This window comes from Labeo rohita, chromosome 6 (assembly GCF_022985175.1).
Source record: "Labeo rohita strain BAU-BD-2019 chromosome 6, IGBB_LRoh.1.0, whole genome shotgun sequence".
In the NCBI taxonomy this organism is placed as follows: Eukaryota; Metazoa; Chordata; class Actinopteri; order Cypriniformes; family Cyprinidae; genus Labeo; species Labeo rohita.
In genome coordinates, this window is record NC_066874.1 from 10,412,182 (window position 1) to 10,437,538 (window position 25,357).

Consider the following 25,357-nt stretch of genomic DNA (forward strand, 5'->3'; position numbering starts at 1 on the left):
GGTGTTCCATATACCAGTCACTAGACCGTTGAATGCGCCTTTTTAAATGCTTTCACGGTGCTCGTTGTTGTATTTTGAAACACAGTCGCAATGTTTGCAATTGACATGATCAGCATTTAAAATAAACTGATCCCAAAAGTATTTACGGCGCGCGGCCAGTGAACCTCTTTCACTGGCGGCGCTAAGGCACAACACACCGTTGCTCATACGAACATTTTTACGTGAGTATTATGACACAAAGGAGGTACAAAGCCTTCTTTTTAAAAATAAATAATTGATTAGCAGGCAAATGTTATACATAGCGACCATGATTGGATTCATGCCGTTGGAGCCCATAGATTTAAAGCAATACGCGGCTATGTGTTCTGTTTTGCTGGTAGGTTACACATTTCCACGAACTATAAATAATATTTATAGTTTATTCTCCCAAATCCTCATCATCTCACCCTTTAATTTCGCAGGTATATTTTCTTGTAATTCACTTTTAATCCATGTTTTCGTATTTCTTACTGTGGTAAACATGGCGGGTGGGAAATAAAAGATTTCGTGGCAGTGAATTAAGAATTCGTTCATACGACTTATTAATTCGTTCCCTTATTTTACAAATTAATAAATGAATAAATCGTAGGAACGAATTAACGAGTTGTAGTCATAAATTATGTCCTGTTCGTGTCCCGCAGCCCTGTCAAAGCGCAGTGCAGCATATGAAACAATTAGCCTATTTGTGGAAATTATGATTAAACATGAATTAGTGACTAAATTTCTATTACTTTCCACGTTGATCACGCGAAGAGGTGCTTTTGGTGTGAGCGCTTCGTGTATAGATCCTGGTTTGTATTTGCTGCTTCTGCAGGAGCGCGAAAATGAAGCATATATTGAGGAAACAACGGCGGACCCAGGATTTGGTTTTCAAGTAAAAGACCGCTTCGTAAACCAGACAAGATGAACATGTTGGTATTCGTGTGCAAAAAAACAAGCACTGCAAGCACTGTCACGGTCAGTCAGTTTAATTTTACTTTCATTTTGAAAAGCTTGTCATCTTTCCGTTTGCCTCAGGCTATGGAGGCTTTCTTTTATTTTTTTTATTTATTTGATTCCTCAGTGTTTGCTAAACATTCTGTAATTTATTAGTCGGTATATAATACAGTATGTGGTGTATTCCAGGTATGCTTTTTATTGTTTCCAAACAAAAGGATATGTATCGGTATGGGTATCGGCATCGGCCAAAATGAAACGAAAGATATCTTCAAAAATCCAATATCGTGCATCTCTAATATGTATGTGTATATATACATGTGTGTGTATGTGTATATATATGTGTGTGTGTGTGTGTGTGTGTGTGTAGGTTTGTAGGTTTGTAGGTTTTCCACAGCATTTCTCTTTTTTAACGAATATTCAGTTGGTTAACAAATTCTCCTTTGCATCGAGATGTCACAGTTTATTCAGTTTGGTCAAGAAGTACTATATCTCATGCTATTGCCATTCTATAAAGGCAGAAAAGTAGTCATGTTCTTAAAAGGGAGAGGCTTTTTAGAATGAGAGTGATTCATTCACTTAAAATATTAACTGACAAATGTTTACAAGAAATGTAGATTTACTTAGACCCTCTTTCACTTTTTTTGCCCTCAAGCAAGGCGTGTCAACCCAGGTTGATTCATAGGATTTTAGCTTGCATTCGTAATCCTGGAATTTAGTAGTTTTGGATTAAAAGCATTTAGTGATGGATAAATTAATTGTTACAAACACCATTTGGTTGGAGTGTTCCACTGTAATGATCAGTGAGCGAGAGAGAGAAGGGAAGTTGCTCACTGGTTGGTCTGAAATGTTGAACATTTAGGGAGCGTCTATTTTAACAAGACACTTCTGAGGAACTTCACTTCAAAGCTGTGGAAAAGAGTGACTGAAACAGAAAGAGATGTAAACCAGGCCCTGATGTCAAGACCAGTCATTGTCTCCACCGTCCTTTTTACTTTTGTGTCGTTATGTTTTTTTTTTTTTTTCTTTAACTTCCTTGCATGTCCTTACTGTACCTCCTGGTTTCTCTCACTCTATCAACAACATCTCTCAAATTCAGAGCTGTTGTTAATATCATACATCCTCAAAGGAGTCGATAGGAAATAGGAAAATAACTCTGAATGGTCACTTCTCACAGTGTTTTTGTAGCTTGTTGCTTCATAGAGTACAGGACAAACTGTCTTAAAGTGATTTATGTCTTTGTTTTTACACTAATAAGATACCAGTGCCCTCCTGTGTGATTAACGAATAACAACATCACTATTACAGTTTTACTGGAAGCAAAAGATGCAAATGAGCGGCAAATGAATATTGTGCTGCTGTCTTTAAAAAGAGTCCTGGCTTTATACTTTCGTTTGTAACAAATCTTTTTATAGTGAATGGCAAACCTGTTTTTCAACTTATCGTTGACGTAAAAACAAAAAGGATTGTTTGTGGTGTTTAATGTGCCGATATGTTTTTGTCACAAATTTCTTTGTGATTTGGTTTTGATGAATTCAGAAAAATTAAAACTGAGAACAGAGAATCCAAGAAGAATCCAAGGAAATAATTTCAGTTATGCTTTTTGATTACTGTAATTTTCAAAAATTTTCAAAACAACAACAAAAACAAACATTAAAACTGAAAAATAAATAATAATAATCAGCAGTTATGCTTTATCATCTGATCTTCAAGCAATGAAATGCGTTTATTTCAATTAGCAACATCCCATATCCAGCTATGAATGCAACAAAGCATTAGAGGCAGCAGACAAACAGAAAATTGATTCTTGACAGCTGTTTGTGACCTGAATGCCAAGTACATCATGGTCTCAGTTCCACATCAGTTATTTTCCCTCTGGTGCTGTTGCTAAAACTATGACAGATTTAAAGTTCTCTCTTCCTTCCTGCTCTGAGTGTTCTGGATGGTATTAAGGTGTCAATCAAATTTGTTAACTTTTTAGTTTCTTGTTAGTGTAACAGTGCCGTGAGGCTGTTGTCTGCACCTGCATGATAGATCAGGATGGGAACGACATTTGGCGCCAAGATGCTGCTGCTGGACCTTTTGGGATCTGCGGTATGAACTACCAGATTGGCAGTCAAGTATTAAACTGGGGAAACAGATTTAACATCCCTTGTGCATTAAAACCGTGGGAATTTGGAAAGAGAACAGTGACAGAGAGAGACGATGCAGTGAAACAGAAAAAGTCAGGGTGAGAGACCAGTGATTTCTCAACTAAGCTACTTTCACACAGCAGCAAATGTTTGGAATGATAAATACGAGTTTAGTTATGAAAAAAGTGAGTTTTTACACTGCAATTGCATACATAATTAAATAAAAAAAATCTAATTAATGCCCCAAATCGTTAATCCTAAAAATTATATTACACATTAAAGCATTAAATATGGGTCAATGACGTGACGCCTACATTTTTTGTCCGATTGCGTTTTTCCTGTTAAAATACAGTTTAAATGCATTGAAAAGATACCATATATATGAAGTATCTCTCCTAATTATGGACCCACTTTAACTTTTCAAAAAAAGATTAGTTATTTGTCATTTTTATGTTATTCAAAGTGTCAAAATATCATGTGGTGCAACTGTCTGGGCATAACTGTTGTTTTAGAAATGTCTTTGAAATTACCCTAAATTTATTCTGATTATTTTTTTGTACTATTTGGCATGATTTCCAATCATGTATAAAATTGCAAAGCATTTGTATTTATATTTCCGTCATAATATACAAACAAACTCTGTCCGATGATTTCCATTTTATGAAATATCATGTGGTGCGACCATCAAGAAACCATTTACAGATACCATTTTGTATTTTATGTTCAAATCCATTCAAAGATAGGGCTTTGCATCATATAGCAAATTGCCGGTTACCCATGGAAGCATCAAGCAGGTTTGTAACTATCTTTCAGATTTGAAAAAAAAAAAAAAAAAAAAAAAAAAGAAAACTTTTAACAGCTGGTATGTAGCTACCACATTTGGATATTGTGGATGTTGTATGACCTCAAAAAAACAAAAAACAAAAAAACAAAACCAATGAATATTAAGTTATTTCTACAACAATATATATATATATATATATATATATATATATATATATAATATATTATATATATATATATATATAAAATTATTTCTACAACAATATATATATATATATATATATATATTATAATATATAATTATAATATATATAATATATTATAATTATTTTTATTATATATATATTTTTTTTTTTTTTTTAATAAATGTCGTAGTGATCTTCTGTGGGAAGCTGGCTTGTTTTGTTTAGGTGGCCAACTTTAACTTTGAGATATCATGTGGTGCAACCACTCGAGAGTGTTTTCCATTATAGATATATGTCCCATATTTTTGTGCTTTTATTTTCAATTGATGGATTACATACATAAAATACTTTATTTTAGAATCATTTGCAAGATTTGTATGCAATTTGGGTCATTTCAGATGCAAAAAATTAATTTAGAGCAAATAATTTTAGTTTGGTAATTATGCATTTATTAGTAATTTATTATTTATTTATTAATAACTATTTTAATCTCTTTTACCAGATTCCACTGCCAAGCAAAGTAAAATAAATGCTCGCCATAGGCAGCAAGTTCATTCTGACTCTGCAGTCCAGCACAAACTCCGGATTTAATTTTCTACTGTAAAAAATGTTTATGATTTCATCTCAAAACCTGAGCCAGCAACCTCCCGCTACTCTTAATTGACCCGTCACTAAGACCCACATTAAGGCCACATGCTGCAATTTTAACCAATGTCTCTTTAAATAGATTTTTAATGATATATAAGGCCTTTGTGTCATTTGGACCGACCACTCCTCATGTGGTGCGACCAGTAATAAAAATAGCTGTGTTAAAATAAAAATTAAATGTATCTCATTTGTGTGGTTGAAATATGACTCACTGCTACAGCATGCTTAAGTGAATGGTATTTTTATAATGTTTTTATCACTTATGCAATTAACAGGAAAAATAAGTCTGCTAACTACATTTAAGAAGGCAACTCTGAAATCATAAAACAAAAAATATTAGACCATTATTTACAAAAACGTAAAACTAAATGCAAATACTTTTTCTAAACACTTTAGTTACTGAGAACATCTAAAAAAAATGTTAAGCCTGTTAAGGAAATGAATTAGTTTTAATATAAATCATGGTCGCATCACACTTTTTTTTTTTTTTTTTTTTTCAGGCTATGGCCAATTCATTGAGATGGAAAAACACTGCGATCAGTTCATTTTTACATTTTAATCTGAATTTGTGTACAGAACATTCTTAATGTTTGAACAATTACAACAGATATTATTTTTTGTATTTTAAAACTGGCCTTTCGAAAGTCCTTATATATCAGTGACCCATATATAATAATTATATTTGCAGGTGTTATATTTGCGTTTTTTTAACTAATCACCATTAAATCAAATCAGACATGACTTTTTACAACAATTTATATCAGTTACTGTTGAAAGAGAATAAAGCACAATGAAACAGTAGTAATCCGAAAGACTGAAAAATACTTACTTTACGTTACATTTATTTACATTATTTAAATTCAACAAAGTCCTCATTGCTTTAGTCCTAGAAATTTAGTTTGAAGGCTTTGTTGTGAAAACCTGTGCATGTCAGGCAGTCCGAATTAGACATTCTGCTTCAAAAAAACATTTACACTTTGTTGTGCCATATGCATCATGGTTAGTGAGCATGGTGCGGATGGTCTGTGGGCGTGATGTATGAAAACCAAACCAAGGCAATACATAGATTTTAAAGAAGGAAATCTCAGTGTGATGGTGTTGTCATATTAGGCTTGAAAACAGAATAGGATGTTTACAGCTCATTTGACTCTCTCACCCCAAATTGTGCTGTTGTGCTCTTTAAATGTGATATTAAGCCTCATCTGTCTTCACCCTCAGCTGTGATAATGTGTCAGGACAAAGAGTGATCCAGCTTGTGTTTGTCAAAGATATGGATCTTGCCAGTGGTAATTTCTTCTGTTTTATCTTTTGTGTTTGTGCAAACAGGCTGCACTTGGTAGCTGAAATGATAGTGTTGACAGTGAATATTGGAGAGCAGGGAAAATGCTTCTAGCTATCATCTTTTTCCATTTATTTGACATGATGTAGAGTCAAATTTTCCTTTCTGCTAACAAGGAAAACTGCAGTGCTGAGCCAAATATACTGGCTAATCTCTCTCTTTCTCTACCCCACTTTCCTAGGATAGTTCACCCAAGAATGAAAATTGTTGTCGTCGTTTTCTATACGATTATTTTAATCCACAGAACAAGAAAGTAGATGTTTTAAAGAATGTTCATGCTGCTCTTTTATATACAGAAAAAGCAACACTAAGGCTATCAAACAAAGAAATTCATATTTTTATTCAGGAAGGACACACTAATCAAACATGACTTCAGATGTTCATATTGCTAAATAAGGCTTCTATTTAAAGTAAATGCTGTTATTTTAAACTGAATCAAAGAATCCTGAAAAAGGTATCACTGTTTCCACAAAAATATTAAGCAGCAACTTTATTTAAATTGTGGTAATATTTCATAATATGTGACCCTGGACCACAAAACCAGTCGTAAGTAGCACAGGTATGTTTGTAGCAATAGCCAACAATACATTGTATGGGTCAAAATGATCAAGTTTTCTATTATGCCAAAAATCATTAGGATATTAAGTAAATATCATGTTCCATGAAGATATTTAGTAAATTTCCTAATGTAAATATATCAGCACTTAATTTTTAATTAGAAATATGCATTGCTATGAACTTCATTTGGACAAGTTTAAAGGCGATTTTCTCAATGTTTTTATTTTTTTGATTTTTATTTATGTAAAAAAAACTGACCCTTATGTCAGGTTTTGTGGCCAAGTGTGAAGATTTTTTTTATTGAATAATTTTTTTTAAAGTTCAGACTGTTTCTTACACAAAGATATTGGTTTTAAAAGACTCGGAATGTAACCCACAAGTCTTGCAAACTACTTTTATAGCTTTTTCTGTTTTAAGAGCTTGACAGCCCTAAGTCCTCATTCGCTTGGGTTAAGAGTAACCTGAGCATGTTTTAGAACACCATCTTTCGTGTTGCATGGAAAAAAGGAAGTGATACGGGTTGTCAACAATATAAGGGTGAGTAAAGCATGACTGAATTTTCATTCTTGGGTGAACTCTAACTTTAAGGTCACTTTTTGACTTCCTGTGTGTCACAGCTGGCCCATGTGGCCTCGTTTTCTCCCTCCTTTCTCTGTTTTCCTCTCTCTTGATCCCTTTTTCCCCTCAGGGTCAAGATTTTCCCAGAAACTGGGTTACGAGAGTGTGCAGTCACATGGTTCAACTTGACTGCCTGAATGCTGAAAAGTATCCAGAGATACAAGTTACAGTCATTAACACACAAATACACATATGAATAAAAAGGTCAAACTCTCATAAACACACACAACTGGCTGCAGTGAGAATTAAGTACTACTGCCAAAAATCCACAACAAGTTCCCCTTCTCTTCTTATTTCTTACTTTCCCACTGACCTGGTTACTATTCTTCTCCTACACAACTCATAATGCAACATTTATGCAAATTATTGTCATCACCTACCAACATGTGCATACATGTCCTTAACAAGCACAAAGCAAATGTTACACAGCACACCTGTCAGTGTGTTAAATAGACTACATTTAATATCTTGAAACTTGAAACTCTTTATTCTTTATTTTTAGTTCTGTTTAGTACTTAGTGCTTTAGTACTGGTGGTTTTAGTAGTCTCAGTACTCCAGTGTTGTCTCACAGGTTGGCGGTTATTTTTGAACACAGCCATGTGTACATATACGCATGAATAATCAAGTGTGCTAGTTGCAAAACTTTTGAGCAACACTTTTCTGGATGAGGTATTAATGTAAACACAGTGGCTTATGCCTTGAGGTAATGCAGCCAGACGGGACCAAAAATATTAAAATGTTTCAAAATATCTAATCTGTGCAGTGGCCCTTTCAGTGTAAAATTAGGTTTATACTAATACTCTGCTGCTGTCTGTTATGTTTTATGATTTTTAAAATGTCTTAAACAGCATTAACAAGAAAAACACTAAACCACTGCCCTTAATTTATTTTGGTTCTTTTTTACTCACCGTTCACTTAATTACTACTTGGAAAAACATATTTATTTAATTGATATTAGAAGACTACATTTGTTTGTATTTTTTATTATAATATAATAAGTGACCCAGGACCACAAAACCAGTTTTATTTAGCTTGGGTATATTTGCAGCAGTAGGTAAAAATACATTGTATAGGTCAAATTATCGATTTTTCTTTTATGCCAAAAATCATGTTCCATAAAGATATTTTGTGAATTTCCTACTGTAAGTGTATCAGAAGCCATACATCAATGGAAAGCCTCTTTATTGACCCTTATGACTGTTTTTGTGGTCAAGGGTCACATATAATATAATACAATATAATATAATATAATATAATATAATATAATATAATATAATATAATATAATATAATATAATATAATATAATATAATAATAGACATTGTTACAAAAAATTCTATATTAAAAAAATTTATTCTTTTTTTAAATGTATTTGAATAGTACGCTTTTTATTTATTTATTTATTTTTTTTAGTTGTAACAATATTTTACACTTTTAGTGTTACTGAATATTTGATTAAATAAATGCAGCCTTAATTTTGCTAACCCCAAACTTTTAATACCTAGTGTTTTTATATTCTGTAAACTGTTTTATATAATGTTTATATTAGGTTGCTCTGATATCAGAGTTGTTTTTAAAAATTTCATTGGTATAGTCTCCTGATATTTATTTATTTATTTATTTATTTATTTATTTATAGTAACCATACAGTTGAGGTCAAAAGTTTACACCCCCCTTTCAGAATCATTAAAAATTAATTATTTTACCAAAATAAGAGGGATCATACAAAATGTTTATTTAGTACTGACCTGAATAAGATATTTCACATAAAAATGTTTACATATAGTCCACAAGAGAAAGTAATAGTTGATTTTATAAAAATGACTTAAAGATCAGGGTAAATTTAACTTATTTTGTCTTCTGGGCAACATGTACGTATCTTCTGTAGCCTCTGAAGGGCAGTACTAAATGAAAAAAATATGATATTTAGGGAAAATAAGAAAAATATACACATCTGTTCAAAAGTTTACACCCCCTGGCTCTTAAAGCATCTTTTCCTTCTGGAGCATCAGTGAGCGTTTGAACCTTCTGTAATAGTTGCATATGAGTCCCTCAGTGTCAAAAGATTGATCTCAAAATCATACGGTCATTGTTGGAACGGGTTCAGATTCACAAACATGCTGGAAAACTTGTGGGGCCTGAAGGATTTTTCTGAAGAACAGCAGGCAGTTTAACTGTTCAGGACAAACAAGGGACTCATAAACAACTATTACTAAAAAACACAGCTGTGGATCATTCAGGTAAGAATACAGTATTTAAAATCAAGGGGATGTAAACTTTTGAAGCAGGTAATTTTTATAAATTCAACTATTATTTTCTCTTGTAGACTATATGTAATTTAAAAATAATTAACATTTTTAATGATTCTGAAAGGAGATGTAAACTTTTGACCTCAGTTGTAGCTTCTAATCACAGCTCTGTTCAGTCCTTTTGTACTTCCTGTCATAGAGAGATAAAGAGATTGAGAGCATTAAATTGATGTTTAAAATAGTAGCAGTGGAGATGAAGATGGTGAGCTGGATTACTGTGTTATTAGATGTGTGAGAGTATTGCAGATGTAGAAAGAAATCTGACAGCATCTGAAAAACATCTTTCTTTGTATATTTCCCCCACTCTCTCTTCTAAAACAAAATTTGGCTGCTATTCAATACACACTCCACAGTTACTAACCAAATGGATCAGGACAGTGAAACTCTCTCCCTCTCTTGTAGCTTAATCTCATTTTATTCTTCCATCTTTTAATTTCTTTTCACATTATATATTTCACAGTTCAAGGTAAAGTACTTTACTGTGTGTTTAACAGTTGTATACAGTGAAGGCATTGACACAAGAACAGGTGTTTAAAGAAAAAAAGAGATGCCAAGGTCCTTTGTTGAAGAGCTTCTTTGATTTCTGAAGCTCTGGGATTGGCACACTCTTTTGTTAGAGGAAATTCAAGTGCTCTTGAGTTGTTCAACTGATTTCATCTTCCAGCTGCTACTTTGAGGGACATCTGCTGAAAATGAGATTGAAACCAAAGCTCTAGTAGCATCTCTTGCTCTGCTACTGGATAAATTAGGAAAATACTAGCATGATGCAACAGTGATGCACAGAAAATATATTTGGCTGGAATTAAATTTTTGGTTTTAGCCGAAATTGTTTTTGTACAAGCATTATGTTAACAAACGTTTTGTACAAATGTTACTATAACAACGCTTGATTTGACCTTTGCAACCTTTAAAAGGTTAGTTTACACAAAAATGAAAATTCTGTCATTTACTCACCCTCATGTCGTTCCAAACCTGTAAGACCTTTGTTCCTCTTCAGAACACAAATTAAGATGTTTTTGATTAAATCAGAGAGCTTTCTGACCCTCTATAGACCACAATGCAGCTATCACGTTTGAGGCTCAAAAAGGTAGTAAGACACAGAAGAGAAGAAAATGATGTTTGAATGACAAAGTTTGGGAGGAGCACAATCAGATAATCGACCAATTCGGCACAGGTGCAACACGTCTAGCTGATCATCCGAACTAGCAGTCATATATGCACACAGCCAACTTACCTCTTCCCATATCTGGGATGGGGGAGTTCTCTGGGTTTGGGCCATATTCTGAGCTCAGAGCCCTCCCCCAAGACAGCACGCCAAAATATGCTTACTGTTTACTCAACCAGATTAGATGTAAGGGTGAACTTGTGAATTGTTGAATAAATTTGTTACTTTTGTTTTCTTTGCACAAAAAAAAAGGATTCTTGTAGCTTTATAAAATTAAGATTGAACCACTGATGTCACATGGAATATTATAACAATGTCTTTAATACCTTGCTTGGCCTTGGTAGTTGCTTTGCAGTCTATGCTCTCGGATTTCATCAAAAAATATCTTTATATCTGTATATCTATAGATGTATATCTATAATTTGTGTTCTGAAGATGAACAAAGGTCTTACGGCTTTAGAATGACATAAGGGTGAGTAATTAATGACAGAGTTTTCATTTTAGGGTGAACTAACACTTTTAAGTCAGAGTCCTTTGAATATAATTATATTCATTTTTATTTAACCTGTTAGTCATGTCTTTATTATTTATGTATGCTTGAATAAATATGTAATGAAAAGCAAGTCTTTATTACAGCCATCATTTAAATGTTTATATTTCAACAATGAATTGGGGTAGAAATATAATTACGTATTTAAAAAAAAGATATAAAATCTGCCGTATGTTCACTTTAAATGTTTGTATACAACTCTGTTTTGTTTTTTTATTTAAAAAGAAAAAAGAAAGAAAGAAAAGATGACGCATACGTCTAGCCACAAATGCACTTCCTAGTAATAATGACAGAGATTATTCAATAGATTCAGTCATGATTCACTGAATCATGTGTCTGAAGCATGTGTGTTAACTGATGGTCATGGTCATGTTACTATCATTTGAAATCATGTGCTTAGCCCTGCCCTTCTTAGTCAGTCATTAGTGCTATATTTAGTGGTAGTGGAGATTGATTTTTAACCACTCCACCTCAATATGAATGCTTTTAGAAATTGGATTTTGGATGCGTAATCTTGTTGCATAACCAGATTATGAATTTAAACAATGTGGCTGAATAAGCTTAGCACCATGGTTAAGTAACAGGGATATAATGTTTCATTGTAAGCACTGAATGTCCTCTGTTTACCCAGACCCCTTGTGTTAAGAAGGATTTTATCATGACTGTCTCTAGTTTGACAGGTGAGTGTCGGAACGAACAATAAATATTTCCCCTCTGCACTCACAGTGAGTTTCTCTTTCAACACCTCACAAGGAACGGAAAGATCTAGGAGGAGACCTGCATGTTTATTAAAGAGGAGATTTTATCCCTCGCTGAAATGCTGGCCGTCAGGCAGTCATTGTAATTGTATCAGCCGGTGTTGAAACTTGTGACAGCTTTATCTGGGAGTTGACAGGTTTCCCTACTCCACTGGGGACGGGAGAGAGTGGAACATGGAGATCTGGCAGCAGTTTCGGATGATGACTGCTGTGTTTGGTCTTAAAGTTCTAAAGTAGCCGTTTATAGCCATACCTGAGGCTTGGTGCCTTTTGTAAGCTGTCATTTTGGATCTGAATCTAAGAGTGGTTAAACAAAAAAAAAAAAAAAAAAACTCTGATTTGTTGGGCGATACGGGCAGCCTGCCATTTAAACACACTTGCTTTTCATCATTCTGTGCTTGCGGTGTGAATGAGGTAGCCTGCTGTCACTGATAAAGTGAGCAGGGGGCTGTGTAACGATGAAGTGGCCACTGTTTGTGTACAGTATCGTGAAGTGTTCGCTCTTCCCTGCTGGCTGGCACTCAGCCTGCATGTGCGTTTGTGTGTGGCAGCTGTCAAAGTGATTGGACTGCAACATACTGAGTATCCCTGGAGCTGGAAGCAGCACTGTCACAGCACCATCATAGTCCAATAAACCTCTTTCACTGACACACTACCTCACACTCTTACTCACACTCACGAACACACACACAGAGGATTCAGGGAATGCCTTATATGAGCGCTTGTTTTAAAGACCACATAAAATAGCTAAACAAGCACTGATTTATGTTGAGTGTTTGTGTGTTTTATTGAAAGAGGAAGTTTGGGCCAATAGGCTTATAGTGAAGTCATGGACCATGACTTCAGCAGGATTTGCTTCTTGTAAGCATGATTTGCTACTTAAATGAGAAGTTCACTTCTGAAACAAAAATGTACAGATAATTTATTCACCCCCTTGTCATCCAAGATGTTCATGTCTTCTTCAGTCATAAAGAAACTGTTTTTTTGAGGCAAACATTTCAGAAGTTTTCTTTATATAGTGGACTTCAATGGTGTCCACGGGTTTGAACTTCCAAAATGCAGTTTAAATGCAGCTTTAAAGGGCTCTAAATCAATCAGTTATTGTCTAAAAAAATATATATAATTTATATACTTTTTAAGCTCAAATGCTCGTCTTGTTTAGCTCTGTGTGAACTTTGTGCATTCCGGGTCAATACAGTTAGGGTATATCGAAAAACTCCCATCTCATTTTCTCCTCCAACTTCAAAATCATCCTGCTGCAGAAGTATCGACCCAGGGTTTACAAAGTGAACACGCAAGGTTGTCAAACACCCTTTATAAAAAAGGTAAAACAGCGATGTAGAGCGGTTTTGAAGTTGAATGACATGGGAGTTTTTCGACTGTCATGAACCTGGAATACACAGAGTTCACGCAGAGCTGGACAAGATGAGCATTTGAGGTTAAAAAGTATATAAATTGTTTTTTTTTTTTTTTTTTTTTTTTTTTTTTTTTTTTTAGAAACTAACTGATCGTTTTGCTAGATAAGACCCTTATTTCTCAGCTGGGGTCATTTAGAGCCCTTTGAGGCTGCATTTAAACAGCATTTTGGAAGTTCAAACTCGGGGGCACCATAGAAGACTATATGGAGAACATTCTTGAAATTATTTCCTTAAAAAAACAATTTCTTTATGACTGAAGAAAGACAGACATTAACATCTTGGATGAAAGGGGGTGAGTAAATTATCTGTAAACTTAAATTTTTTGTTCTGGAAGTGAATTTCTCCTTTAATAGTCAGTGGAGAGAATTTTATGGTATATATTTTGTGGTTTATGTTCTTAAAGGGATAGTTTACCCAAAAATGAAAATTCTGTCATTATCGTACCAAACCTGTAAGACCTTTGTTCATCTTCGGAACACAAATTAAGATATTTTTGATGAAATCTGAGAGCTTTCTGAGCCTGCATAGACAGCAATGCAACTACCATGTTCAAAGCCCAAAAAAGTTGTATGGACATCAATAAAATAGTCCTTGTGACATCAGTGATTCAACTGTAACTTTGAATGCTAATACATTTTGTGAGCAAAGAAAACAAAAAGAATGATTTTATTCTAAAATTTGTTCTCTTCTCAGGATGTTCATTATTAGAGTAATTTCACAATCATTTCGAAACAGTTCGTGTGAAGCAGTTCTGAGCTCAAGGTCTGTAAACCCCTCCCTTCCACAAGCCTACTCTGCTCTGATTGGTCAGATGGCCAAGTCTGTTGTGATTTTAGTCTTTCTGTACAATGCAAGCGAATCGTTAAAGTTCAGCTAAAGCTAAAGTTCGGCTGCTAAACTGTAGTGACCTTTGAGTCTTGTTCAGCAAAATGAACAAATCTTTTTCCGAGTCATTTCATTCGTTTTAGCAAAATATAATTAAAATGTTACGTGTTATCTCCCTAACACAGGCTACGGGCAGAAGATTCGAAAATATGATGACTCGTTAAGCTGATTCAAAATCTACTCTCTTTTGAGAGACGTATCTTTCTTTATCATGCACTTTTTTGATTAACAACTTTGCAGACTGCTACGTTTAAGGATAGCTATGTTACAAAGTGCAAAGAACCCAAATGACCTGCTCTTTAAACAGTAGTTCCGTAGCTGTCTATGTCAGGTCAGAAACCTCTCAGATTTCATCAAAAATATCTTAATTTCTGTTCCGAAGATGAGTGAAAGTTTTCTTGTTTCTTGTTTTTTGCATTTTTATTTGTTCAGCCAGCTCATTATGTTGTTTGCTCAGTAAGTTCACATGGGTCTGTTTAATTAATTCATTATATGATTCTGAGACACGATTCGCTTTCTTCTTTTCTTTCAATATCTGTCTCTCTTTCTGTCTCCTTCAGTGTATCTGCTGAATAATTGACTCTTTTTAAGATGGGAAGGTGAAAAGGGGAGGCTTTAAAAGCTGTTTGAGGGCCAAGGCTGCTGTTAGTGGGGAGTGTGCAAATGTAGCCCTTGTGTTGTGTGTGCGAGAGACGGAGAGAGCAAGAAGGAGCTTGAGAGAGAGAGAGAGAGAGAGAGACTCACACATTTAGAGCTGGTTGTTCAGAAACCAGCTTTACCTCCAGGCTAGCTGGGCTCTTGATCCGTCCCGTCACTGCTGCGGTTGCTGCTCAGCATCTGGAGATATCCTGTCCAGAGCAGAGCTGCATGCTAGTTTTTACAAGAAGAAGACTATCTACATTGGTTTTCAGGAGCCCACGATCACCTTTAGCCTATTAAAAAAAACTTATTCGGATTGACTCCTAACAATCTGCTGTTTTTATGGCATGTACGCACTTTTTTGTACTTTGTCTTTTGGGATAGACGAGAATTCTAATTTCTTCTTTTATTTATATTGCAGAGGGACTCCATGAAAGATGTCAGAGGAGGCGATTGTTATTGCCAAGTGGGACTATACGGCACAGCAAGACCAGGAACTTGACATTAGGAAAAATGAGCGTTTGTGGCTCCTGGATGACTCAAAAACATGGTGGCGAGTACGAAATGCATCCAACAGAACAGGCTATGTTCCTTCCAATTACGTCGAACGCAAGAACAGTCTAAAGAAAGGCTCTCTGGTGAAAAATCTCAAAGATACACTTGGTAAGAGACTTGTATTTTCTATTAAAAAGGGTTATCCAGTATTGTCAGGGTGGTGGATGTGTAAGATTTTGTAATATCCTGAAACAAATAAGAATGTCCACAGAAGTTCTAAAATACTAATAATACTAATAATAATCATCATCATCATCATTAGAAATATCAACTAACCTTATGAAAAGGCTAACATTTTAAGAGATTTATTGACCTTGAAAAGCAGTCATGAGTCTCCAGGGGTTTTCATGATGATATCATTTCCTGTTTTGTTTGTTTCTGTGTATTGGTTTCACCACATGACTTTTTCAAATATTAATAAGCTCTAGGGATTGAAAAGAATATTTGAAAGAATATTCCAAACTGCCTAATATAAATATAAATGTAAATAAATAAATACACACACACACACACACACACACACACATGTTGGGTTTACATGTTTTATGGGGACATTGCATAGGCGTAATGGTTTTTATACTGTACAAACCGTATTTTCTATCACCCTACACCTACCCTACACCTAAACCTAGCCCTCACAGGAGACTGTGCACACTTTTACTTTCTCAAAAAAACTCATTCTGCATGATTTATAAGTCTGTTTCCTCATGGGGACCTCACAAATGTCCCCACAAGGTCAAAATTTACTGGTATTACTATCCTTGTGGGGACATTTGGTCCCCATAACGTGATGAATACCAGGTGCACACACACACACACACACACACACACACACAGAGAGAGAGAGAGAGATTTTTTTTTTTTTTTTTATTTGAAGGGTTTTTTTTATTCATTATGATCATTCAGGTTAGTTCAGTTCCTCTGATATGACTTATTCCCTATTTTCATGTGAGAAATTCAAAGCCTTCAGAAATGCAAAAAGCACATTCAACATGAAGGGTGTGTAAGCAGGAAGCACTAATTTAAAGGCTTTCATTGTAAAACCTAATTAGTTTCCCAGCCGTTAATCACACAGGGGAGAGAGGTGAACCGATCGATCAGCGACGTCTTGGGGCATATTAAATGTGTGTATGTTAAGAGGGGTCAGCCTCAACTCTCCTGGCTGTGAAGTGGAGACTAATGTGTCCCAGAACTTCCAGTAGTGATCATACAGTTTTGACTTCTTTTTGACCTTTGTGTTTAATGGGCCCATGGTTTGCCACAGAGCTGTTATGCTACCATTTGTAGAATCACGTTGATTGTGAGGTGTCAAATTCTGACTTACACCCCAAGAGAAACCTCACTCATGATGCTTTGTTCCACACAGCGGTTTTGTTTTTATAGTAGCATGGTTGGTTATTGTTGTTATTGTGGTTTGAGATTCTTCTGTGTCACACTTATGGTTTAACCACCTGGGATGAACAAGCTAAAGGCAGTTAATATGCAGATGGTAGGAAATGAGCCGTGCTAATGGCAGTTGCGTTTTTTTCCTCGATATCCTGTTTAATCTTTCTATCAACTACATGGTGGTTTAAGTGAGCACATTTCATGGCTAAGTTAAATTGAAGCAGAAAGACTATTGTGTTTAATTTATATTTTAAGGCTTATGCACACTACTGCTCAGACGTTTGGAATCATTAAGATTTTTAATGTTTGTTATTTTAATATTTATTTGACCTGAAATACAGTAAAACTGCAATACTGTGAGATATTATTACAAATGAAAATAACTGTTTTCTATTTTAATATAATTTAAAATATAATTTATTCCTGTGATGGCAAAGCCAAGTTTTCAGCAGTAATTAATTTAGTCTTCATTGTCATATGATCCTTTTGAAATCATTCTAATATGCTGATCTGATGGTCAAGAAACATTCTTGGGAATATTCGAGAAAGTTCAAAAGAACATTTAAAACGGAAATCTTTTGTAACATAATCAAGTGCATCTGTGCTAAATCAAATGCATAAGTACTAAATATTTTTTTCAAAAAAATTGTTTTCCAAATTGATAAAATACAAAATGTTTCTTGAGCACGAAGTCAGCATATTAGAATAATTTCTGAAGGTCTCATGTGACATTGACGATAGGAGAAAGTGCTGCTGCAAATTCAACTTTGCCATCATAAGAATCAATTATCTTTTAAAATATATTTAAAAATAACTGCTCTTTTTTTGTAATACTTTTTCACAATTATACTGTTTTTACTGTATTTGTAATCAAATGGATGCAGCATTGTTGAACATTAAAGACATTTGTCTGGTAGCACATATGGCTTTCTATACTTACACAGGTAGAATTCAGAGAATTCAGGTGTGGGATTTGGCAGCCATCAAGACATCTACACCAACACAGAGATGTTTGTTGAGTGCACAGTCATCACTTTCAGAGACAGGCAGAGCAATTAGGATCCTCCACTCCATTTTGCTTTCCTGCTGACAGCTATTTACAAGATGTCCATACACATACACAAACACACTGCACCACCCCTTCCCTGTCAGGGTAAATGGGCCCCAGCTCACTAACCCTTTGACCTTAACCTCTCTAGAACATCCTTTTCTTCGCTCCCCCACTTTCCTTAGGAAAGCACATTACATGTTATGCTTAATTACTGACACATGAATCTCTGCATGGAGTCGAAGACAGGAAATGGGAGGATGGAGGGCGAGAATCTCTGCAGTGAGACTCTGTTTCACTGTTTCTGTTTAAGTCGCTGTTTTGATTGCTCCTGGTTGGCTTGTGGTTTATTTGGTATTTGGAAGACCTTCTCTGAACAAGAACATTAACTGTTTAAAATGAGATTTGGAGTAGAGCCTGTTCATTGTAATAAAATGTCACCCAAGACTTCATTGTATACAGTTCATACAGTTGAAGTCAAAAGTGTACATACACCTTGCAGAATCTGCAAAATGTTCATTATTTTACCAAAATAAGAGAGATCATACAACATGCATGTTATTTTTTTATTTAGAACTGATCTTAATAAGATATTTCACATTAAAGATGTTTACATATGTTCCACTAGAGAAAATAATAGCTGAATTTATAAAAATGACCCCATTCAAAAGTTTACATACGCTTGATTCTTAATACTGTGTTGTTACCTGAATGATTCTTTGGTTTTTCACCATTTTTGTGTATTTGAACCCTTTCCAAACAATGACTGTGTTTTTTTCGAGATCCATCATTTTACGCTGAGGACAACTGAGGGACTCGTATGCAACTATTACAGAAGGTTGAAATGCTCACTGATGCTTCAGAGGGAAACACAATGCATTAAGAGGCAAGGGTTGTAAACTTTTGAACTGAATGAAGGTGTGTACATTTTTAAATTTAGTACTGCTCTTCAGAAGCTACAGAAGATACTTGCATGTCTCCCAGATAACAAAATCAGTTACATTTACCCTGATCTTCAGATTAATGCATAGTTTTTCCTTCTCAGGCATCAAGGAGTGTTTGAACCTTCTGTAATTGTTGCATAAAAATGCTGAAAAACCAAATAATTTGTGGGACCTGAAAGATTGTTCTGAAGAACAGCAAGCAATTTAACTGTTCAGGACAAACAAGGGACTCATGAACTATAAAAAAAAAAAAAAAAAAAAAAATAATGTAAAGGTATGTAAACTTTTGATTTTAAACTTTTGAGTTCATCTCAGCCTAAAAATCACCTAAAAATGAAAATTGGCATTTTCTCACCCTCTTGGTGTTCCAAACCTGCATGACTTCTATAGAACATTTAAAGAGACTTTGAGAAATGTGTGTGTGTTGTTGTTGTTTTTGTGTGTTTGTTTAGTAGAAGGCAGGCAGGCATACAAGTTTAGAACAACATGAGTAAGCAAAACTTTTCAAAAAAATTTTAAGCTCACAAACACACCATAAAAACAGTCCCTATATGATTGCTATAAAGTCTTCTGAAGTGATAAAATGATTTTGTGTGAGAAACAGATTAAAGTTATTCATTATGTATTGATAAGCTTTACCACCAGTGAACTGCTAACTGTAGAACTATTGTGACCAGATCACAAATCCCTTTTCCAAATACTTGATGCTATTCTGGAAATCAAGATTTCAAGCCAGGAAAAAAAAGGTTCCGCTTAACCATTAACAGAGAACCAGGCCTAGCACTAGGAACACAGACCAGAACCAGATTTTTGTACCATATAAACTATTAAAGGAAAAATCCACTTCTAGAACAACAATTTACACATAATTTACTCACCCCCTTGTCATCCACAATGTTCATGTCTTTCTTTCTTCAGTTGTAAAGAAATTGTTTTTTGAGGAAAACATTTCAGCAGTTTTCTCCATATAATTTACTAGTATGGTGCCCCGATTTTGAGCTTCCAAAATGCAGTTTTTAATGCGGCTTCAAACGATCCCAAATGCGGTTGTACACAATCCCAGCCAAGAAAGAAGGGTTTTATCTAGCGTAACGATTAGTTATTTTAATAAAAATAATACACTTTATATACTTTTTAATGCCAAATGCTCGTCTTGTCTTACTCTGCCTGGACTGTTTTTGTTCCGGTTCATGACAGTTAGGTTATGTCGAAGAACTCCCATCTCATGTTCTCCCTCAACTTTGAAATCATCCTATATCACTGTTTTACCTTTTTTGTTAAGGGTGTTTAATTTTGCATGTTCACTTTGCAAACACTGGGTGGAAACTTCTGCAGTGATGTAGGATGATTTTGAAATGAATTTTGATGTTGAGGGAGAAAATACGATCTGAGTTTTTCAACATACCCTAACTGTCTTGAGTCAGAATACACAGAGTTCATTATTTCTTTATGACTGAAGAAAGAAAGATGCAAACATGGATGACAAGGGGGTGAGTACATTATATGTGAATCTTTGTTTTGGAAGTGGACTTCTCCTTTAAGAGAATTAGATTGGTATGAGGATGAGTAAATTGTAGTGTATTTAAAGGGATTAGCCTCCACGTGTGAGTTTGGCGCTTCGTTGGAGGAACAGTTACGGGATCATCTCGTGTACGTAAGGATTTACGAGTTCGGCTTCTAAATGCAGCCTACGGTAAACAGTTGACCTGGTCTAAAGTATTGGACATTGTGAACAATTTTGAATGTACTGTTTCAAGTTTAAAAGCCTTTTAGCATGTACCGATGAGAACCGACAGTGTGAGTTACGCTAAGCCAGACAGAGAGCCCCCGGCAGTGGACGAGAGAATGCCAGGGAAGGGTAGATGCGATTAGAGCGAATTAACCTCCTGTTACCGATGTCTGGGAAAGGGACATGTTGCATCGCACTGCAAGTATAAGGATTTTCAATGTAGAGCCTGCGACAAAAAGGAATATTTAGAACTAAATGCCACATCTAAAAAAACAACGGAGAAAAAAGGCGGCTTCGTTAAATCACAAGCCGCTAATAAGCCAGCTTGGGAACGCGAGACGAAATACATCTCAACAGAAGGGGGCAGTGAGGGACAAACAAAGAGAGTGTTGCGCCATACTTCAAAGGCAAAATGGAGTGCCATTCAGCTATCTCGACCACCAGACTCAGATGCAAGTGACGATCTGAACCAGCCCACTTTGGAAACTGAGCTGCAACAGTGAGAGACTGATAAGAACTATGGACTGTTTGCGTTAAAGGGGAACAGTGAGTATGTAAAACCCTACATAGTAATGATCAAATGTAATGGTGTTAAGGTAAAGATGGAGGTTGATACAGGAACAGCCATGTCCATCATTTCAGAGACGTTGTACAGAAAGAGGTTCAAAAGATGTAAACTTCAGCCATGTGAAACTGGATTCAGCACTTACATCTAGACTGGTCTAGAGTGAACCATGTAGCTAACCCAGTAAGTGAGCTTAAAGAGAAATACTCCAACATGTTTAATTCAGAAAACAAGGTAATTTCAGGTGTATGGGCCAAATTGCAAGTCACTGAAAATGCCGTTCCAAAGTTTTGCAAGAGTAGAACGGTGGCATATGCCATGAAAGAAGCTGTTGACAAACATTTACAACTGTTAGAGAAGCAGGGTATAATTACACCTGTTGAGTACAGCGAATGGGTGGCACCAGTCGTGTGTATACCAAAAACAAATGGAGAGGTGTGCATTTGTGGTGATTACCACGATTAACCCCGATGCATCTGCATATGGAGTAGGGCCAGTGATTTCTCATCAAATGTCTGATGGTTCGGAAAAAAACATTGCATAAGCTTCTTGCACTCTGAGCAAGTCGGAATTTAAATATTCCCAACTTGAAAAAAAAAAAAAAAGCCTTGGGCATAATTTTTGGAGTGCAAAAGTTTAGGAACTATTTGTACGACCGAAAATGTTTGCTCATTACGGACCTTTAGCCTTTGGTTAAGATTTTAGGACCAAAAACAGGAGTGCCCGCTTTAGCAGCTGCGCGGTTGCAAAGATGGGCATTGCTTGTGGCGGCATACCAATATGACATCAGATATAAATCCTTTTTATAAATAAAAAGTCCATGCAAATGGGCTTTCGCGATTGCCCGTACGTGAGACCGGACAAAAGTGTAATACAGAATTTAAGGTCTCATTTATCGATGCAATTTCTATAGCTAAAAAAGACATCAAAATTGAAACTGAGAAAGATGAAGTTCTGCGGAACTCGTGTATTAAATAAATTCAGTGCACACAGACTGAAGTAGAAGAAGTATTTGGTTCTTTTAATTGTGATGACTTTGGCTGACATTTAACAAAAAACTCAACAATCTCAACAAATTAGAATATGGTGACATGCCAATCAGCTAATCAACTCAAAAGACCTGCAAAGGTTTCCCGAGTCTTCAAAATGGTCTCTCAGTCTGGTTTACTAGGGTACACAATCATGGGGAAGACAGCCCTGATCTGACAGTTGTCCAGAAGACAATCACTGACACCCTTCACAAGGAGGGTAAGCCACAAACATTCATTGCCGAAGAAGCTAGCTGTTCACAGAGTGCTGTATCCAAGCATGTTAACAGAAAGTTGAGTGGAAGAAAAAGATGCACAACCAACCGGGAAACCGCAGCCTTGAGAGGCTTGTCAAGCAAAATAGATTCAAGAATTTGGGTGAACTTCACATGGAATGGACTGAAGCTGGGGTCAAGGCATCAAGAGCCACCACACACAGACGTGTCGAGGAATTTGGCTACAGTTGTCGTATTTCTCTTGTTAAGCCACTCCTGAACCACAGACAACGTCAGAGGCGTCTTACCTGGGCTAAGGAGAAGAAGAAATGGACTGTTGAGCAGTGGTCCAAAGTCCTCTTTTCAGATGAGAACAAGTTTTGTATTTCATTTGGAAACCAAGGTCCTAGAGTCTGGAGGAAGGGTGGAGAAGCTCAAAGCCCAAGTTGCTTGAAGTCCAGTGTTAAGTTTCCAGTGTCTGTGATGATTTGGGGTGCAATGTCATCTGCTGGTGTTGGTCCACTGAGTTTTTTGAAAACCAAAGTCACTGCACCCGTTTACCAAGAAATTTTAGAGCACTTCATGCTTCCTTCTGCTGACCAGCTTTTTAAAGATGCTGATTTCAATTTCCAGCAGGATTTGGCACCTGCCCACACTGCCAAAAGCACCAAAAGTTGGTTAAATGACCATGGTGTTGGTGTGCTTGACTGGCCAGCAAACTCACCAGACCTGAACCCCATAGAGAATCTTCATGTTGTTCATGAAGTTCAAAGTTCATGTCGATTTTTGTGAAAAGGGAAAGCACCATTTTCTCTTAGCTATTGATGCCTATTCTCGTTGGCCAGAAATCAAGCTGATGACCACTCCCACTGCTAAAGCAACTGTTGAGGTTATGCGCAGTATGTTTGCTAGCATTGGATTATCTAAAGTAATCGTTTCAGATAATGGACCTCAATTTGTGTCCAGGGAGTTTGAAACCTTTTTGGAAAAGAATGGAGTAAAACATGTTAAATCGGAAGCTTAGCATTCAGCCTCAAATGGATTGGTGGAAAGATTGGTTCAAACCTTTAAACAGTCATTGGAAAAACAGAAGGATTTGGACATTACATTTCAGTACTGCACTGACAGATTTTTATTCAGTTACAGAAATGCTCCCTTAACAGGGACAGGAAAACTTCTGAATTGTTTCTGAAAAGAAAGATTAGAACGAGGCTGTCTCAGATAGAGCCACAGTTCTCTTCTCAAATGTGGGAAAAGCAGCAAGTGCAGACAACACGTTCTGCTCGTGTGAGAGCATTTTATCCGCAGCAGAAGGTACTTGTGAAGCAATTCAGGGGAGATGAAAAAAAGTGGAAGTTAGGAGAAATTGAGAGACTGTTAGGTCCGGTTACATACCTTGTCTGGGTAGAAGGCAAGGCCTACAAAAAGCATGTAGATCAGATGAGAGCAACACAATTAAAGGTGGTACCAGAAGTATCTCAAGGTTCTGTTTATACTAGGCCTTTCTGTGTCAGAAGGGCTCCACAGAGATTAAATCTGTAAAACACTGTTCGATATGGTGTAAAGGTGATTGATTTCGATTTTTTTTTGTTGTTGTTGTTTTTTGGCTTGGAGAAGTGAACAAAGTGTATTTTCTTTTGGTTGGATCTCTTGTGATTTGGAGGAAGTGTTAATTTTTTTAGGGGAGAAAAAGGCATGTTTCTTTTTCTATGAGTGGACGTTAGAACGAAGTGTTTTTCTGTTCAGTCTGTTAATAAATATTGTTTTCTTGATATTATGCTGTTTCTGCGAGTCCTTAAAATTGTCTCTTCCTCATCCCATGATGATGATGCAGCCACTCGAATACAACATAATGACAAATTTGCTTTTATTCTGTCGCTATCCCTTCAGCAAAAATGCACTGTACACTCTGCCACCTCTAATGGCTCTTTTACTTGGCACTGAAAGCGAGTCAAAAGTGGTGTCATGACCATACAGGCAGCCTCAATGCTTGACATTGGGTGTCATATTTTAAAAGCACATCCTCTTCCCAGGTCTATTGGCCTATCGATCCTTGGTGGACAGAGCGAGGACAGCTCACTCACAGGCTCCTTGTTCTTTCAGTGTGCTTTGATAAATGTGCTCATCTGCCATCTATGAGGTGAGACTCAGGTGTGTTTATGGACTACATAAATGAGGTGTGTGTGTGCACATTGCTCTATTGCTCATGTCATTCACACATACACACACACACAGATGTAAAGGTGTATTGATGTTTTTCACCTGCTGGCCTCATAATCTCATCTCTGCTCGTGTCTGAGGTCATTCAGTCAATGCCGCTCATGCATACAGTTCCTGCCTTCATCCCTGCACCCGATTTGCTGTTGTCAAGGTTACCTCCCCTCTGCTCATCCATTGTGACAAGGTTACCCTTTCTCTGGCAGCCTTCATTTGTCTCTCTCTACCATTTTTTTTTTTTTTTGTTTGCTCTTTCCTCAGTGTTTTTAAAGGTCTTTTTTTCTTATTAGTGTATAAATATTGTAGTTTCTCTGAATTAAAGTCAACTGAAAGAAAGAAAGAAAACTGTCATCATCACCATTCACCACCATGTAGTTCCAAACCTGTATGACTTACTTTATTACATGAAGCACAAATAAAGAAATTATGAAGAATGTTTGTGCAGCCCTTTCCAGTACAATGCGAAAAGGGGTGGAGAATGTCAGCTTCCAAAAAAAAACACTACAATAATATAGTAAATGTAGATCATTTGACTAATGTTATGTATTCTAAGGCTGTATGATAACTTTATGTAAGGAACAAAGAGAAATTGTCTGTGAAGTTGTTCTCTGAAATCAATATTTGTAAGTTGTACTTATGTACTGTATATTCAAAAAAGATATGACATGATAACCAATGACATTTGATTTAAAGCCTTGCTGGTTAAAT

General features: G+C 35.9%; 1 protein-coding gene across 1 annotated transcript in view; it reads left to right on the plus strand.

The window, feature by feature from the left end:
* nck2b (NCK adaptor protein 2b) overlaps nucleotides 1-25,357 on the plus strand; it is a 63,127-nt gene that overhangs the window by 19,701 nt on the left and 18,069 nt on the right. Inside the window, 1 exon segment of the mRNA XM_051112865.1 lies at nucleotides 15,384-15,625. Within this exon segment, the coding sequence (XP_050968822.1) occupies nucleotides 15,400-15,625 (226 nt within the window). The 5' untranslated portion in view covers nucleotides 15,384-15,399.